General features: G+C 53.0%; 1 protein-coding gene across 1 annotated transcript in view; it reads right to left on the bottom strand.

Annotated features, from left to right (window-relative positions):
* The window catches only part of RUNX3 (RUNX family transcription factor 3), a 53,572-nt gene extending 37,618 nt beyond the window's left edge, over positions 1–15,954 (bottom strand). The window contains exon 1 of the mRNA XM_055140357.1: positions 15,897–15,954. Within this exon, the coding sequence (XP_054996332.1) occupies positions 15,897–15,954 (58 nt within the window). The remainder of the gene's footprint in view (positions 1–15,896) is intronic.
* Between the last annotated feature and the right edge of the window lie 286 nt (positions 15,955–16,240).

Here is a 16,240-nt window from a genome sequence, read left to right as displayed (position 1 = left end):
GGTTCCCTGCCCCTCCAGAGGGTCCAGCAGGCCAAAGCGATGGCACAGGAAGGTTCCCACGGGACCTGGTGATGGAGAGGAAAGCAAAGGCCCGAGGGGCCTGAGCAGAGCCTTCCTGATGGTCCTTGTGCTTTGGGCTGCTCCTGGGAGAGGTCACGACCTGGTTTCTAGGCCTGGGTGACCTGGGCAGGTCCTATCCCCTGCCTCAGTTTCCCCCTCTGTCAGGTGATGTCCCTCCCTCCTGGGGAATCTCCTTGAGCCAGGGTCTCAACTCTGTTTTATCAGTCCTGGACTCCCATGAGACCTCAACATTCCAGAAGCATCAGGCTGGAGGAATAAGGGCCAGTGACATGTCTGGGGATCCTGAGATGGAGGAGGGATTTCCTTGCCAGAGGAGTGGGGACCAGCCTGAGTTGGGGCTAAGCAGCTTCCCACTGTGGCCTCCCTCAGACCACACCATCAGGTGTCCCTTGGGCCCTAAAGACAGGGTTCCTGAAAAGTCAGGTGTGGGTGACAGAGGGTACCGTTTCTGATGTGTGTTCAACTTTGTATGTGTATGGGCACATTTATGAGGGGGAATGTGTGTATGAGTGTGTGGGGGTTGAGGGGGTCTGACTTGAAGGCAGGCTTCATGGGGGAGGTGCTCATGAGATGCAGGGGTGTACATGGGGAAGGCACAGGGCCTAATCTGTGTGTCATGGCCTCGGGCACGAGGGCCCCCATGAATGCTGGAGGGGAGCTCAGTATGACTTGTCTCCTTTTATTTATTGTCTATTTAAAACAATAGTGTGAGTCAATAACATTGATTGAATCACACACACTTGCACACACACACACACACACACACACACACTGCCACAGCAGTACAAGTAAAAACACTTGAAAAACACAAACAAGAGCCAGAGAGATAGTTTAAAGGGCGTGTTCTCCTGCTGTGCTTTGCTTACGGGAGGCCTGGGTTTGATTCGTGGCACCCAGTGGTTCTCCGAGCATATCTGGGCACAACCCGGGAGCACAGAGCCGGGAGTAAACTCCCTAGTACTAATGAGTATGACCCCCAAGCTGGGGGAAAAAAAGGAAAGCAAATACAAACACTTAAAACATGCTGAAGCCTGAACTCGCAGTGCAGGGTAAGTGCTGCGAGCAGCTCAGTGGGTTTGCAGATCTTCCAGTATCCTATTTCTTCTTACACACTGAGCATTTCCCATGGCACAGGCAATGCTAAGCCCTTCCATAGTGCCTTAACCAAGTCTCTGTTCTCCTCACTCGAGATTACCTACCTCCCTAACCAAGTAAATGGGGAGCCAAGCTTTGAGCCCAGGCCTGGCTGATTTCCGAGCACACAACCTTCCAGAGCCCAGCGGCCCTGCTGCCTGCTTACTCATTCCTGCAGTGTGACTCAGGACCGTCTCCTCAACATAGTCTGCATCAATATTCAGGGCTTGACCAGGAAGCCGGCTTCAGCCTGAGCCCCCAGTGGTCATAGAGCCCAACCCTGACACAGTTCAGTCCCTGAGATGCAATCCCCGCTCTTCCACTTATCACGGTTTCTGTAAACACTGTGCTGGCTACGGTGTGGGCAGAAGCCCAGCAGGTTCTCTGTGAACTGTCTGTTCAGCCTCATGGGAGGGAGAGGCCACAGGAGTAGGCCTACCACCCTGGTCCAAGCCCTGGGCCAGGGGCTGAGACTAGAGCTGGAGGTTGGCCTGTAGCCTGGCCTGGCAGGGTCAGGGGTTGGGGGTCAGGGATGAAAGCCCACTTCTCTTCTGAGCCTGAGTGCCTTTTCCCCAGCAGTTCTGGGTGGTATTTTTGACTTTGGCTGGTGCTGTTATGGGTGGGATGGGAGACCTTCCACAATTCAAGGCCTCTTCCTGCTGACCCCAGGCCTCCCCCAGAGGCCCCAGAGCTGGGCTAGCTTCTGTCACTAGGGAAGAAGCATCTGGATAGGCCAGATCTGGGTTTCCCTTACCTGGGCCCTATCTTTCGAACAATGCTTGTCCCTCTAGTTCTCAAATGGGGCCAGCTACCTCCTTGTGGTGCTCAGTACAAAATGAAAATAAGGAGACCCTATTCAAGGAGCAGGAAAAAGGCCTGGTTCTTCCTTCCGCAGCCTTCATACTGGCATTAATGCAGAACTTCCTCAGATACGGAGAGACTATGGGGCAAGTGTAGACCCTCACAGACACCTGCTCGCTGCTCTAAAACTTGGTGTGTGTATCCATGAACTTGTTCCCTGCCACCCTTCAGCACCCCTGCTTCTGCCACCAACACTTGGTTCTCCTGGCCTCATGGATGAAGAACCAGCCCAAAGAATTTCAGATAGAGTTCTATCTGGTCCCTCCATCCCCAGCTCCGGCCCAGAGACCAGAGTCCATGGCTTATGTGCCCTGTATCTGGCCCTGTCTAAGTAAGGGACTCAGCCCAGACAGAACCAGCCCCCTCATACTAGCAACAAAGTGCAGGGGTGCAGGGGCCATGAGGCAGGGGCAGGCCCAGATGATCAGCATCTGCCTTTTGTGCCCTGGGTTGTACCCTCAGGGTACGTTGTGTTAGTGGTGAAGAGAGTGGTGACTCAAATCCCAGATAAACCACATATACACTGCAATGAGCCCAGGCCAGTGGCCTCACCCTCCTCCCTTGCAGAACAGGGACAAAAGCCCCGACTTCGCGTGACTGTGGGGATTGATCTGATATACACAAAGGGCTACAGCCAACCCTGGCCAGTCTCTGAGGTGACTCAGGGGAAAGGGATGCCCCCTGGGCAAACCTGGGGACCCATGAACACTGCAGGGGCACATCTGTGTATGTGTCACCCCTGAAGGGAGCCCCAGAGGGGAATTCTGGGGCGGTAGGCCTGGGGCCTGCTGCAGGGTTCAGTAGAACCAGAGGACCTTGGGATAGTGAGGGGCCTAGAGAGAAGAGCCCAAAAGGAGATTCTCCTCTCCACCCTCACAACCCCTCCCAACAACTGCTTGAAGAGCTCTTATGGGAAGAGTACCCAAATGAGCAGGATGCCCTTTACTTGTGTTTGTGTGGATATGGGCCAGTTATGAGGGTCTGACTTCTTGAGGTGCTCTCTGAGCTGAGCTTTATCTATTTCCCACATTCCTATTCCTCAGGGTCCTGATTATGGGTTGGTGAGGGATTGGGTCACTTCACACCAAGTGCGTTCTGAGGGGTTCTGTCTTCCAAACCTCCCTTCGCTTGGTTCTCAAATGATGCGGGACCATTTCTCAGATGAGGACACCAAGGTCCAGAGAAGGCAATGACTCACCAGCCAGAAAGTGACAGAGCTAATTATGATTGATCTTGGCCCTCCCCGCTACCTTGCTCTAGGTCCATCTGACCTTTCAGTGAACAAGAGAGCCTCGTATGTGCCTACTGTTCTTCCCTGGATGGGGACCCAGGGATGATCCCTATTCTTGGAAAATGAGTAACTCATCGCTACGGTGCTGTGGTGAGCAGTACAGGCTGTGGCTGTGGGCTGCCTGTGTCTGAACCCCAGCTGGGTGGCCTCTGGCTGGTGGTTTAACCTCTCTGGGCTTCAGTTTCCTCAACTATAAAATGGGCTTAAAATAGCCTTAGCTTGCAGAGGTGTAAATGAGCAAAGATATGTAAAGCACGTGGTGCCTGGTTAGAGCTGTGTTAAGTGTTCCCTGTTAATACGATAACTACTTGAGAGCTATGTTGTCATTGGAATGTCTCCTTTCCTCACCATAACTATCTTGTCATTGCTACTTAAAATTTTGTACTTTGGGGGACCAGAGTGATAGTATTGCAGGCAGGACATTTGCTTGGCACGTGGTTGACCCGATTCCAGCCCCTCCCCTCTCCCCAGTATTCCATATGGTCCTCGGAGCCTGCCAGGAGTGATCCCTGAGCAGAGAGCCAGGAGTCAGCCTTGAACTTCACCAGGTGTTGCTCAAACAACAACAGCAACAAGTTTTGTACTCTGGTCTTGGTGTTGGGGATATCCAGCACATCTCCCTTTAAGACTCACACAGTAACCTCAGTCCTTGAGAAGACCATCCCCCTGCCCGGTGGCACCAACAGCCACGGGGGAACAAATTCAACAACAGGATCCTGGAGCAGCTTTCCTCAAAGTAGGTTCCACAGCTCCTTCGCCTTTTCCAGGAGCCAATACTTGTTAACTTTATCAAAGGCTCCAAAAAAGTCCTGCAACCAAAGGCAAATATTGCTTGGTGCAACAATTCCTGCCCTTGTTTGGCCACAGAACCCCCTTTTATTTCTTTCTGACACCTGGACACATCTGCTGAAGGCATATTGGGAGATCCCCCTCATTTCCTGATTTCTAGGAAACGGCAGAGTGGAGAGGGCGTGCTGAGAGGAACTGCTATAGCAACTGTCTCCAGCAGTAGGTTCCTCCCAGGGCTCCGCAGGTCCCCTGTGCTCTCACCTCATGTCTCAGTCTCCACAGCAGCTGGGGCAGACCAGCAGCATCAATACTCCCATCTCACAGATGAGGAAATTGAGGTTCACGGAGGTTAAGTGGCCTTGCAGCCAGTAAGTGGCAGATCCGGGAGACAAGCCCACAGCTTCTGATTCTAAAGCCCACATTCTTTCTCCTGCACGTTGATAGGAAAAATAAAAATAGATCTCATTCTGCCAGGATCAATCTGCCCTGGCGGTAAGCTTTTAAAAATCTAAAGTTATTTTACAAACTTGAAATCTTGGGTCACTTTCTTCTGATGACAAAACAAAACAAAACAAAAACCTCAGGCTAGTTGTGTGCAAACTTTGTAACGATTTTGAGCTGGGAAGTGAGCAACTTTATAATCTTACCCCAAGAGATAATCTGATTAACAGTCAGGCGTACACTTGCATGGCCCAACAAGGCAATCATCATTTAAATTAAACTGAAATGCAATGAAAGAGTCAGTTCCTCGTGGCACTGGCTGTGGCCCTGGACTGAATTTGCAGGGTCTTCAAGAGTTATTTACAGCTACTGTCTTCCACATTGGGCAGCACAGGGGATGGAGCACGGGCCACACAGCTGCATCCAGAAAATTCCATTGGCTAACATTGCTCTAAAACTCTTTCTAACTGTATCCTGACTTCTGTGCATAATGATTATTAATATTCTTGATAAGTGAGGTTCCTGGCTGAGTCATAGCTCTCACCCATGGAGGGAATGACACTCTTGAGAGGCAAAACCCAGTTGTGGGGTCAATAGTCTGGAAGGAAATACACCGAATGATAGCGGTTTTCTCTGGGTGTTGAGATTAGGGTTTACTTTTAAGTTTTCATTTTATTTTATTTTATTTTTTTCGTTAGGGGGCTGCACCCAGCTGTTGCAGCTTCTGTAACTAGGGATCACACTCCTGACAGTGCTCAAGGGGCCATGTGGGGTACTGGGGGTCAAAGCTGGGTTAGCCATATATAAAGCAAGTGCCCTACCTGGACCTTGGTCCTAAAATCTTAAAGGTCGTCTTATCTTTCCCACAGTTTAATTTCTTCTCCCTTTTCAACTTGTGAACTCACAATGAATGAAACCCTGCACAGGCCAAGGGAATAAAGCGCAAAGGAAGGAAAGGCAGACAGGTTTATGTTCAAGCCCAGGGTGCCTCCCACTGAGGACTCTTCTGGGCAGGGCTGGCTTCGGGCCACACAAGCTTCCTGGTCCCCTGGAGTTCCTTGCTAAAAGGCGCCCCCTTCTTGGCTGAATGCTCTGTGGCTGCCCTCCTGAAATCCTTAATGATCAGACGCAGGGACTTGTCTTTTCCGTTTCATGGGGCCCTGCAAATTGCGCCTCCAGCACCAAGACTGGGGTTCTCCGAGGGACAGATTTCCTTCTCCCTGCTCTATTCTCCAGGCCTCGTCTAGACATCGTCACGATGCCCCATGGACACCTACGTGCGGAGAGCAGTGTGCTTCACTGTGTGCATGAGTGTCTAGAGAGTGATAAAAATAGGGCTTGTGAGCGGGCGCGAACGGTCCTGTGGTCTCTATGCACACACATCCGCACGCTCAGGGTGCACGTCCTCACTGGCCTATTTCAGAGTGGCTGCTGCATCCCGGGAGGCCCCTTTCCACGTCGTGCCCAGCTCCTCTTCTGTCCTCTCTGCCAGGAAGGCTGTGTCCAGCCTCCAGACCTGGATCACCAATTTGCCAGCTAGATCCCACGCCACCCGTCTCTAATCAAGCCTCTCTGCCTTTGCCCTGGCCGTTAATTCTGCCAGGACCACTGATATAACTTTCCTCCCCAGTTATAACATCTCAGATTTGACAATAATTGAAAGCCTGAAGAAACCAAGGGTAAGAGGCTAACGATGCTTTGGTTGCCTAGAGGAACCCTGACCAGGGAAATCAGGGAGGGCTCCATGGATGTGGTGAGTCTGAGTCTTACAGAAAGCTTCTCTTGTTTGCCTGGTAGAAGGGAGTTTTATTGGGTTGACTTTGTTCCTGACATGAATTGGGCTTTGCCAGTTACTAGTTACACGATCTTGGGTGAGTGACTCTCCTTGGCCCAGCCTCAGTTTTTCCCATCTATAAAATGGGGATAATAATGATCTTGGATGCTGTGTGGATTGTGGAGGCTAAATGAGGTAAGAAGTGCTTGCCAAGAGCCTAAGACAGTGCTCAGCACCCAGTATGTCTGCAAAAAAATATGTCTCGTCTCCCCCTCATTGCCTTCTTCTTCTTAAATACTACTTTTAGTGGATTGCACCATCCATCTGAGCCCCTTTGTTTACTCACCCTTGCAGTGGGGCACACAGAGCTGCAGGGAACATGTGTGGGATGATGGCATGAGTATTTTTGAAGTGCCAGAGGCTAACTTTCTCCACCAAAAGGAAGAACAGAAGCCAGGTGATGGCCCTTCTCACTAAAGCATTTCCCTGAGGCCAATATCTACTACCCAGAATGTGAGTTGGCAACCGCCGCCATGCTCACGGCTGCTCTCCACAAGCACGGACTCAGCCTCACCCACAAGTGAACCCTCAGAAAGAAAACCCAGGTATACGGGACTTTGTGACTGAGAATTCTGGGTTCTACGGGATTAGGAATGGAGATCTTTTGCCCGTATCCCCCTGTCTGCAGCATCTCAGCAGTCATGCCCATAAGCTACCTCTGGCTAGCACCAGATAATCTCATCATTGGCCACTATTCACATCTGAGGTCCTTCTCTCCCGGAAGGGAGCATAACAGGATGCTCGCCATAACCATGCCGCCGGACCCTGTGCCAGGCTGTTTCACTCGGGGCGCCCTGGGGGGGATGGGTGAGACCCCTCTCTGCCCCAGTGGGCCCAGCCCTGGCAGCCAAAAACCTCCAGGCTGTCATGTTCATGCCTCTCTCCACACACTCAGGCTGAGCCTCACCCACGAGTGAACCTCCTATTCCTGGACCGTTCAGCCGCATTTGCAGCGGTGCGACACTTCATACAACACACCCTACCATACTCCATGAGTACCGCACCACATTAGATGGGGTTCAAAATAGGAGGCAACCAATCTTAGAGGAAAATATCTTTTCAGATATCTATCTATCTATCTATCTATCTATCTATCTATCTATCTATCTATCTATCTATCTATACAAGGCTCAATCTTTAACAACATGTTTGCAATCTCTTATAGAAGGACTTAATAGCCCCTGGGTGAAATACAACAATCTTCACACTCTTTCCTCTAAGGATACTTTTTTGTAGTATTTTCAGCGGTTTTTCATAACAAGCAATACAAAATATATCATTTGGGTTCTGCTTTGGGGCAGGGATTGAGGTTCAGGATGGAAACATCCAAAATATGGTGGTGGGAAGGTGTAATGGTGGTGGGATTGGTGTTTGAATATTAAATGTAATCAAATATTGTGAACTACTTTATATAAAAAAAATAAAATGCTAGTTGGGGTGTGTGTGGGGGGGGGTTGTCTGGTGTGTGGTGTGTGTGGGGAGTTAGGCACCTCTGTCTATTCTGTTCCCACCTGGATCCCTGGAGTCCAGAACAGTGCTTGGTATAAGTCAATGCTCAATAAAGGTGTGTTGTGATCACAGTGACAATTTGCAGGCATCACGGTTCTAGGCCAGGGAAGCCAGCCCTTTCCAGGGACTCTGCTCTGCTGGACTGCCCAGCTGCTGGCCACACGCATACGCTGAGTGCATGTGGCCTACACACAGGCTCTGAGCTCAGGGTCAGTTTAGCTCTGCCGCCCAGAGCGCAGGACATGGCCACTTGGGGGGCAGAAGAGAGGGGGAGGGAGGCCAGCAGGGGCTTTGCCTGGGCAGGAGCTGCTCCTGGCAGAGGAGGCCCGGCTCGTCTGAGACACCAGGGATGCCTCTTCCTCTTCCTTTGGAAGAAAAAAGTTTTCCTCTTCAATTAAGACCCATTCAGAGCTAAAAGTCTGAAAAACACACATTCCCCAGAGGAATGGAAAGATCAACTCCTGCCATGGTAGCACCGTATAGCACAAGCTTCTGTCTTTCAGTTTTTCCCCAGCCAGTCTTTTCCATAAACTTGCCTTGTTCTCAGAGGTGACTTCCTTTGCCCCTGAGCAGGGCATATTGGCTGGAGGGAGAGACCCAGACTCTCCTCTGGAGGGCCACAATGACCCATCCTCTGATTCCGGCTCTCCTAGGCCTGATTGTCTGCCTAAGATTGGAATGGGGTGCTTGGAGCTGTGGCAGGGGCCCCCCTACTCCAGACTGCAGCACCTAATCCCTCCATGGGGCCTAGAACTTGGACCTCCCAGAGTGGGAAGTCAAAGAGAAATCCACAGGGCGGGGGTGCGTGTTGGGACAGTGGGACGATGGTCCTCAGCTAGGCAGGCAGGAAAGTAGAGTTTGAGGCAGGAGCATAACCTTCCCTCCCCCCTCTCTCACTTTCCCTTCTTTTCCATCAGTGTCCAGAGTTTTCCTTTCCCTTGATACTACTGCTTGCTCTCAGCCCCTGGGCAGACCAGGCAGGTTCCCCCACACTCAGGTGTGCAGGACTGCAAGGAACCTGCGTTGAAAACCAGGCTCAGTGGGCAAGACTTCACCTCGGAGGGGCTGTGTGCCGAGGATGGGGTTCAAGTCGCCAGCACATACAGCTCGGGTGTTTGGAAAGGGGGGCTGACTTTGGTCACCCCTTCGAATCATGAGTTATGGGTGTCCGCCCTTTCCGCCCACACCACATTAAGTCTGAACCTTTTGCCAGAAACACTTTTCCCAGACGCAAAAGAAAACCCCAAAGAGGAACCTAAACCTTTGTGCTGCCATGCCGACTGGACGCGAGCACCCAGGCTCTCACCAAAGAGCATTTCAAAGAAAAAGCCAGACAGCAAAGGGGGAAGTGAGGGGGGATGCTGGGACTAGACAGGCCAGCTACCAGCCCATTCATTCACTGGCCACCTGCTTCTCCCTGCCTTCCTCCGCCCTTCGGCAAGAATGCTGAGTGCATGAGCCCCCCCCCTGCCCAACATGTACACCTCCCAGGGGGTGGGGGGCCATGGCCAGCACGCCTGAAGCCTGGAAGGGAGAAGACAAGGAGCTTGAGAAGATCTCCCCCCACCCCCAAAAGGACAATCAGTCAGCAAGCCCTTGAGAGGAGAGAGGGCCCCTCAGCCAGAGAACCGTTTGCAGGAGAGGAATTTGGAAAACTGTAGCAATGTCTAGCATTTAGGGAGAGCTGGAGACTTTGCCCAGATCTGCTTCCTTAAGTCTATTCAGAAAATATTGAGGGAGCTGTGTTTTCTTCCTATTTTACAGAGGAGAAAACTGAGGTCAGAGCTAAAGCACCTGATTCCAAGGGCTCCAGTCCAGACTTAGAACTGCCTTTCAGGCTGCCTCCCCTCACTAGAGCACCCTCTTCTCCACCCAGGAACTATTGACAAGGGCTGTGGCAGTCACTCTACAGTTTTCCCGTGCTTGGGGGTACAGCTGGGGATGCAGCCGAGGGGTCCAAAGAAGCCAACTGCATCTAGGTTCCTGAAATGGGGTTATATTCTCTCGCTGAAGACCTTTTGAGATCTCTGCTCTTAAATGCCTCTTTCAGAGGAGCACCTGGAGGTGGAAATAGGTGGGTGGATTCACCCATTGACTCACCCAGCCCAGCCTGTGTGTCTCCCTAACTATGCAGAGGACTTAGTGCTCCTGCTATTGAAATTAGCTTGACGTGAAACCTCTTTAATTTGTTTGTTTTTTTGCCTGTACCTGGCTGTGCTCAGAACTTCCTCTTGTCTTTGAGCTTAGGGATCACTTCTGGCAGGTCTCAGGGAACCATATGGAGCATTGGGGACTGAATCTGGGTTGTGTACAAGGCAAGCGCCTTACCCGTCTTACTATCACTCCAGCCCTAGACCCCTCTCTGGACCTTATCTATGAAAGGATCAGGTGATGTGCCGCCCGCCGGCTCCCACCTTCTGAATCAGTTCCCTCTTCCTTGCCCTGTCCACTCTTTGAGGTTTGACCCTCTCAGACCCTTACCCTGTGTTTAGGGGTCCTTCAGGAGGTGCTAATTTCAAGACCCAGGATGGAGGGACCCAGGCTCCTAATTCACGGAGACTAGATGCCTCTCCCTGCCCACGGCCTGACTTTCCCAAGGAAGGACCCTTACGGGAGGGACATGTGTAGTCCGAGGCTGGCCCTGGCACCCACAGTTTCGAGGTCAGGGTGCTGCGGTGGTCGAGAGGCCAGGAAGACCTCCTGGTAAGGTAAGCTCTGAGCTTGCAGTCTGGGTGTGGGTCCCCAACTCCCCGTGGGGCACATTCTGGGGAACGTGTTTGAATCGGGTAGCTCGAGATGAGGTGCCCTATTTGCAGAGAGTCGAGTAGGAGATGCCCTGCCTAAGGCTGGCGCCCGGACCTCAGTCTGGCCCTCTGACTGGTGGGGCTGGGGTCCGGGGCCGCTGCTTTCTCCCTGCCTCCTGGAGCTGTCTGCAGGCTGGGCTGCGGGCGGGATGCTGGGAGCATCGTCTCCTGGCCTGCCTCCCTCCGTACATTCCCCCACCCCTCAGGTCTGCTTTGATGCGGCCTTGTGAAGGCGGCGGCCGCGTCAATGGGCCTTCTATGTGACAGGGGGCCGCTGGGGGCCGGTGTGGGTGCGGGCGAGGCCTGGACACACAGTCCCACTGTGTGGGGCCAGTTCACGCCCTCCCAGACCCTGTGGCTGGTGGGGGGCTCCCAGGAATGTCCTTCCAGTTGTTGGGGGGGTGCTTTGGACAGGCAGGGTGGTCTGCGGAGGCCTGGCAGACGTGGCGCCAGGGAAGCACCATGGCGGGTGCAGATGCTGGCGGTCAGGCTGCTCATGGTGGGGGAGGGCGGAGTGGGGGTGGGGGGGCACTGTGGGTGCCCGGATCAGGGTGACCAACTGTCCTGAAGGACTGGAATGAGACACTCAGCTCACACTGGCAGAGTCCCCGGTTACAGTCGCTGCCAGGAACCAGGGAAAGGACCCAGTGACTGACCTCTCCAGTCTGGGCAGCTCCCTCCTGTCCACGCTGCTGAGTCAGACCATCTTGGCTGGACCTGCCCAGGGCCATTTTGTTCATCTGAAAGGCCATTTTCTGTTTCTCCAGGCGCCTGCAGGGGTGGAGCTGCTGCCCGTACCCAATCGCTGCTAAGCCAGCCTTGAACACAGCCGAGCCAGGGCCAGATGGACCCCAGTCCCTCGCGGTCACCTCATGCTTTCCCTCTGTCCTGTGCCTTCCTATGAGAGAGAAGGGCTCCCTGAATCCTCTCACTCTGCCTTGCCTTCACACCCTTGCCTCGGCCATTCCCTCCAGCCCTTGGTCACCCCCTCATTTTGCCAATCCCATCTGACATGCCCCTTCTCCAGGGAAATGGACTTTAACACCCCAAAGCTCTTCCAGCCCCGCTGCGATTCCCCCACAATCTTTCATTCGCCCAGTGCAAAGTTTGCTTCCCATCTCTTTCCACACCAGACCGTCAGCAGCTTGAGGGCAGAGAGCCCCACCCAAGCCAAGTTCATCAGAAATAATCAACAGAAGGAAAATATCAACTGAGCACTTAGGCTGTGTCAGACACCTGCTTGCTTCATCCTTTCCAGAGACCAACTAAGTTGGTGCCGTCCTCACCCCCATTGTGGGTAAAGAGAGGTACAAAATTGCTCAAGTGGCCTGCCCCAGCTGCAGAGTGAAAGAGTGTTAAACCTTGAACGCGGGGACTGACGGCAGCGTCCACAACTAAATCTCAGCTCTCAGTTGGCTCCTGGATGAGCTCATGTAGAATTACTATGTGGGGCTAACACACCCGCCCTGGAAGGCGCAGAGAGGTGGGGGGCGCAGAAATTGGGATAGAGGTGCTGACCTTCAATGGAGCTGTGAATGTGCCCTGGGGCTCATTGCCTGAGTGTGTCAGATGAGGAAACTGAGGCCCCAAGAGAAGATGGCCCCAACACAGTCTGAGTCACAGCCCTGAGAGCCAGCTCCCCAGTTAATCGAGAGAGGAATAATCACCCTTGTTCTTCTGGGTAGAAGGGGACATGCACAGCTCAGCACACAGCACACAGTCCTGCTCAGTGGGAATTGCACTTGCTCCCCTCTGAGCCCCTCCATCTTGTCCCCTGCTCCTGCCAGGCAGGAGACGCAGCCTTGCCACCCCCTTCCCAAACCTCCTTCCTCCAGGGTGCACACAGAATCCTGCAGTCCGGCACCCACATTTCAAGGCTCTGGGGGGCAATGTCCAGAGACACGCTGCCTCCCTCCCAGCCTGCAGACACAGAGTTCAGGGGCCGTGAACGAGTGCGCAACATATGACAGATATGACAGCTTTCCCTGCATTGAAGTGAAATGTGGTCTCTTTTCTATCACCCACAGAAATGACAGATATACTGGGGTCTGGGCTCCTGAAAACGGCACATGCTGGGGCTTCCAGGCCCTTGCTGGACTCCCTGAGCAAGTTTGCTCATCAACAACTTGAGTGTCTTTACTGTTTTTTGTTGTTTTTTTTTTTGCAGGGGCACACCTGGAGGTGTTCACGGGCTATTCCCGACTCTGTACGAGGTACCGGCAGTAGTAGGGAGACCATGAAGTGTTGGGGATTGAACCTGGGACTCCTGCATGTAAAGCATATGCTCCAGCTTGTGCTCCATCTCCCCACCCTGGCCATGGAATTATTATTAATTTTTGTTAGATTGATAACTATGAATGGCAGAGCCTGGCAAGCTCCCTATGGCATATTCGATATGCCAAAAACAGTAACAATGATGAGTCTCATTCCCCTGACCCTGAAAGAGCCTCCAGTCATAGTCATTGGGAAAGACAAGTAAGGAGAGGCTGCTAAAATCTCAGGGCTGGGACGAATCGAGATGTTACTGGCGCCTGCTCGAGTAAATGGATGAACAACGGGATGACAGTGATACAGTGATCAATAACTATATTTGGCTTCCAAAATAGATTTAGTAAATGTTTGAATTTATTGTATGATTATTATAGTATTTTTTATTTGTTTGTTTTGGGGCCACATCCAGCAGTGCTTAGGGTTAACTTCTGGCTCTGCACTCAGGAAGCACTCCTGGTGGGACTCAGGGAATCCTATGATCGAACCTGGGCCAGCCCTGTGCAAGGCAAGCGCCCTACCCACCGTACTATCTCTTCTGTCCCTATTATTAGGTTTCTTAAGCTAACGATATTCCAGAACTATTTCCAGCTTGGTGCTCTGGGAAAACATGGTTTACGGGGATGGGACCTAGGTCTCCAGCAGGCAAAGCATGAGCTTCAGCCCATTGAGTTCTCTCACCAGCCTAGCCTTTGGAATTTTGCTTTGTGCATTTAAAAATGTGACTGAGAATCAGTGCTGAGGTTTCCTGAGAGTCTGGAAAGGTCTGTAGCCCAGAACAGGTTAAGGACCCTTCATGGGACAGTGTTGAGTTCAGTACGGCAGGACCTAGAAGTCGGATCTCACGGGGGACAGAACCAGCAGCTGCAGGCCTGTGAGCCTCTGGGACAGAACTCAGGAGATAGAACCCCACAAATCTGCATGTTGTGAGTGGAACACAGGAACGAGAACGGGGTGAGAGTGAGAATGAAGAGTGCAGACAGGGTGTTTCCATGGAAATGCGGGTACAGTTTCAGACTCCCGTCCCAGAGGCCCCCTCCAGACTCAGGTTTCCCTGGGCTCATCTACAATCCTGACTCCCCCCTCAAAGAGATCAGCCCCATCTGCCGCAGCCTCCTGTCTGTGAGTGCACACAGGACCCAAAGTCACTAGCTCCTCTCTCCACCCCTCCTGTCGCCATTAGCCCTTTCTTGGGCACCGTGGCCCCTGGATCCCGTCCGAGGTGAGCTGGCCCTGGCCTCCCGAAGATCCCTTGCTTTAAACCTACATTTCTCCATTATGGTCATGGAGGAAAAAAAATACAGATTACAAAGAGCCAGCAAATGGTCTTTATAAACTCTTATTTTCTTGCCACAGCACTGCCTTTAATTAGCTCTGAGGACTACAAAGGGAATAGCGTTATAATAGGAGCAGTTTGAAGGAGGGGACCCATAGCCCGTGACTCCCCGACTCGGGCTGCAGTTGGTCACCAGCCATAGCAGGTTTGGTGGCCGCAGTGGCAACCCTGCACCCCCGGCCCCCATCTGTAGCCCGACAACCCGCCGCAGGGGGTTAAGACGTGCCCCATTCTCAGACAACAATGTGCAGAAACCTTTGGACTAGCAGCCCTCAAAGGCACTCGCAGCCGCCGCCTGGGGACTGGTTCTGAATCGTTCTGTCAGCCACAAGTGGGACAGGCAGATGGACACATGGGAAGACAGACGCCCCAGAACAACTTCTGCGTTTCAGCTGACCAGCTCAGCTAAGAAAAAGGACCAGCAGTTCTTCAAACCCGGAGTCCCAGATGCTACTCGGCCCCACTACCCGGGGGGAGAAGGGCTCCTCATGTACCGCCCAGAGGTTCTGTCTCCATACACAGCTCAGTCCCAGCCTCAGAGGGATCTTGGGGACCTCGGTCTGGTGCACAGAGAGGTTAAGTAACTTGCCTAAGAACTCGCAGCAAGGTCGATGCTGAGCAGGGGCCTCATACTCCGAGATTCTTGATCCCCAATCTCAAGTACCAGAGCCCCGCCTGGGCTCCCGTGAGGCCGGGGATCAGGAAGGCAGTAGAGGGGTGTCCAGGCCAAGGCATATCAGCTCTGAGGGCCAGACAGAGGCAGGGGAAATCTCCCCTGACTTTCAGTATCTACCAGAGGTATCAAATTAGGGGTCACAAGTGCTTGTTGAGGGACATGACCTAGACCTCCAGATCTGGGTAGGCCACAGACAGAGCTACAAGCCACCAAGAAATTCCTTCTTCTGAGACCCCAAGCCTTTCCCGGATCTACTCCCCACTTGGTTCCTGCCTAAAGCCACTCAGAGCTGCACAAGCTCTCTCCAAAAGCCCGGAGCCGCCTTCCCTGCCTCTGCTTCCCTCAGCCCAGGAAGTCCCTTGGAAAACAGAGTAGCAGATCCTCGGGAGGACCTCCAGACCCTGAGAGGAAGCTCTGGCCCCACCACTTGCTCCATGGCACTGGCCTGACTTTGGGGGTCAGGGTCTGCCTGCCCCCAGCAGGAGGGCCACAGTCTCCGGTGGGCTTGGAGGTCAGACCTCCAGGCACAGGAGCCCTTTTAGTGAGGCAGGGAGCCCTGGGTCCCAGGGACAACCCCGTGTCCTCTCTACCCCAAGACCCTCCGAGGGGGGCTTGGCTCGGAGCTCTTGAGGTCTTGTGGTACCCACTGCCCCCACCGCGGATGGAAACCCCACCAAGATGTTCCAGCGCAGGAGACCACGGAGCCACCGAGTTCCCTGTGCCCACGTCTGCTTTCCCAGCCCGAGGTTGAGGGAGCGGGTCATGCACTGAAAGGAGCCGGTGGAGAGATGCCGCCTGCTATCTGCCCGGGGCCTGGCTGCAGCTCCCCACCCGAAAGCGCCAGCCCAGGGCCCAGGGCAGTGGTTACTCACCGCGGATGAAGGTTGGCGAGTAGGTCGGGAAGGAATCGAAGATGCTGTTTGATGCCATGCCCCGCTCTGAGGAAGGCGAGAAGTCAGCCCTTCCCGGGGTTGGGTTGGGATGGAGTTGGTTGGCTGTTTTATTTTTTCCTAGCTACTTCTGAAAATTCAAGGGGGGGTGGGTGGGGGGAGTGTTGCTTTTTGTTTGGTTTTTGTTGTTGTTGTTTTGTCTCTTTTCCCCCTACTGCTACGAAAAAGAAAAAAGGAAAGAACGCGAGTGTGTGTGTATGTGTGTGTGTGTGTGTGTGTGTGTGTATGAGAGAGAGAGAGAGAGAGAGAGAGAGAGAGAGAGAGAG

This window comes from Sorex araneus, chromosome 5 (assembly GCF_027595985.1).
Source record: "Sorex araneus isolate mSorAra2 chromosome 5, mSorAra2.pri, whole genome shotgun sequence".
Taxonomy (NCBI): Eukaryota; Metazoa; Chordata; class Mammalia; order Eulipotyphla; family Soricidae; genus Sorex; species Sorex araneus.
This window is presented reverse-complemented; position numbering and strand designations above follow the sequence as displayed.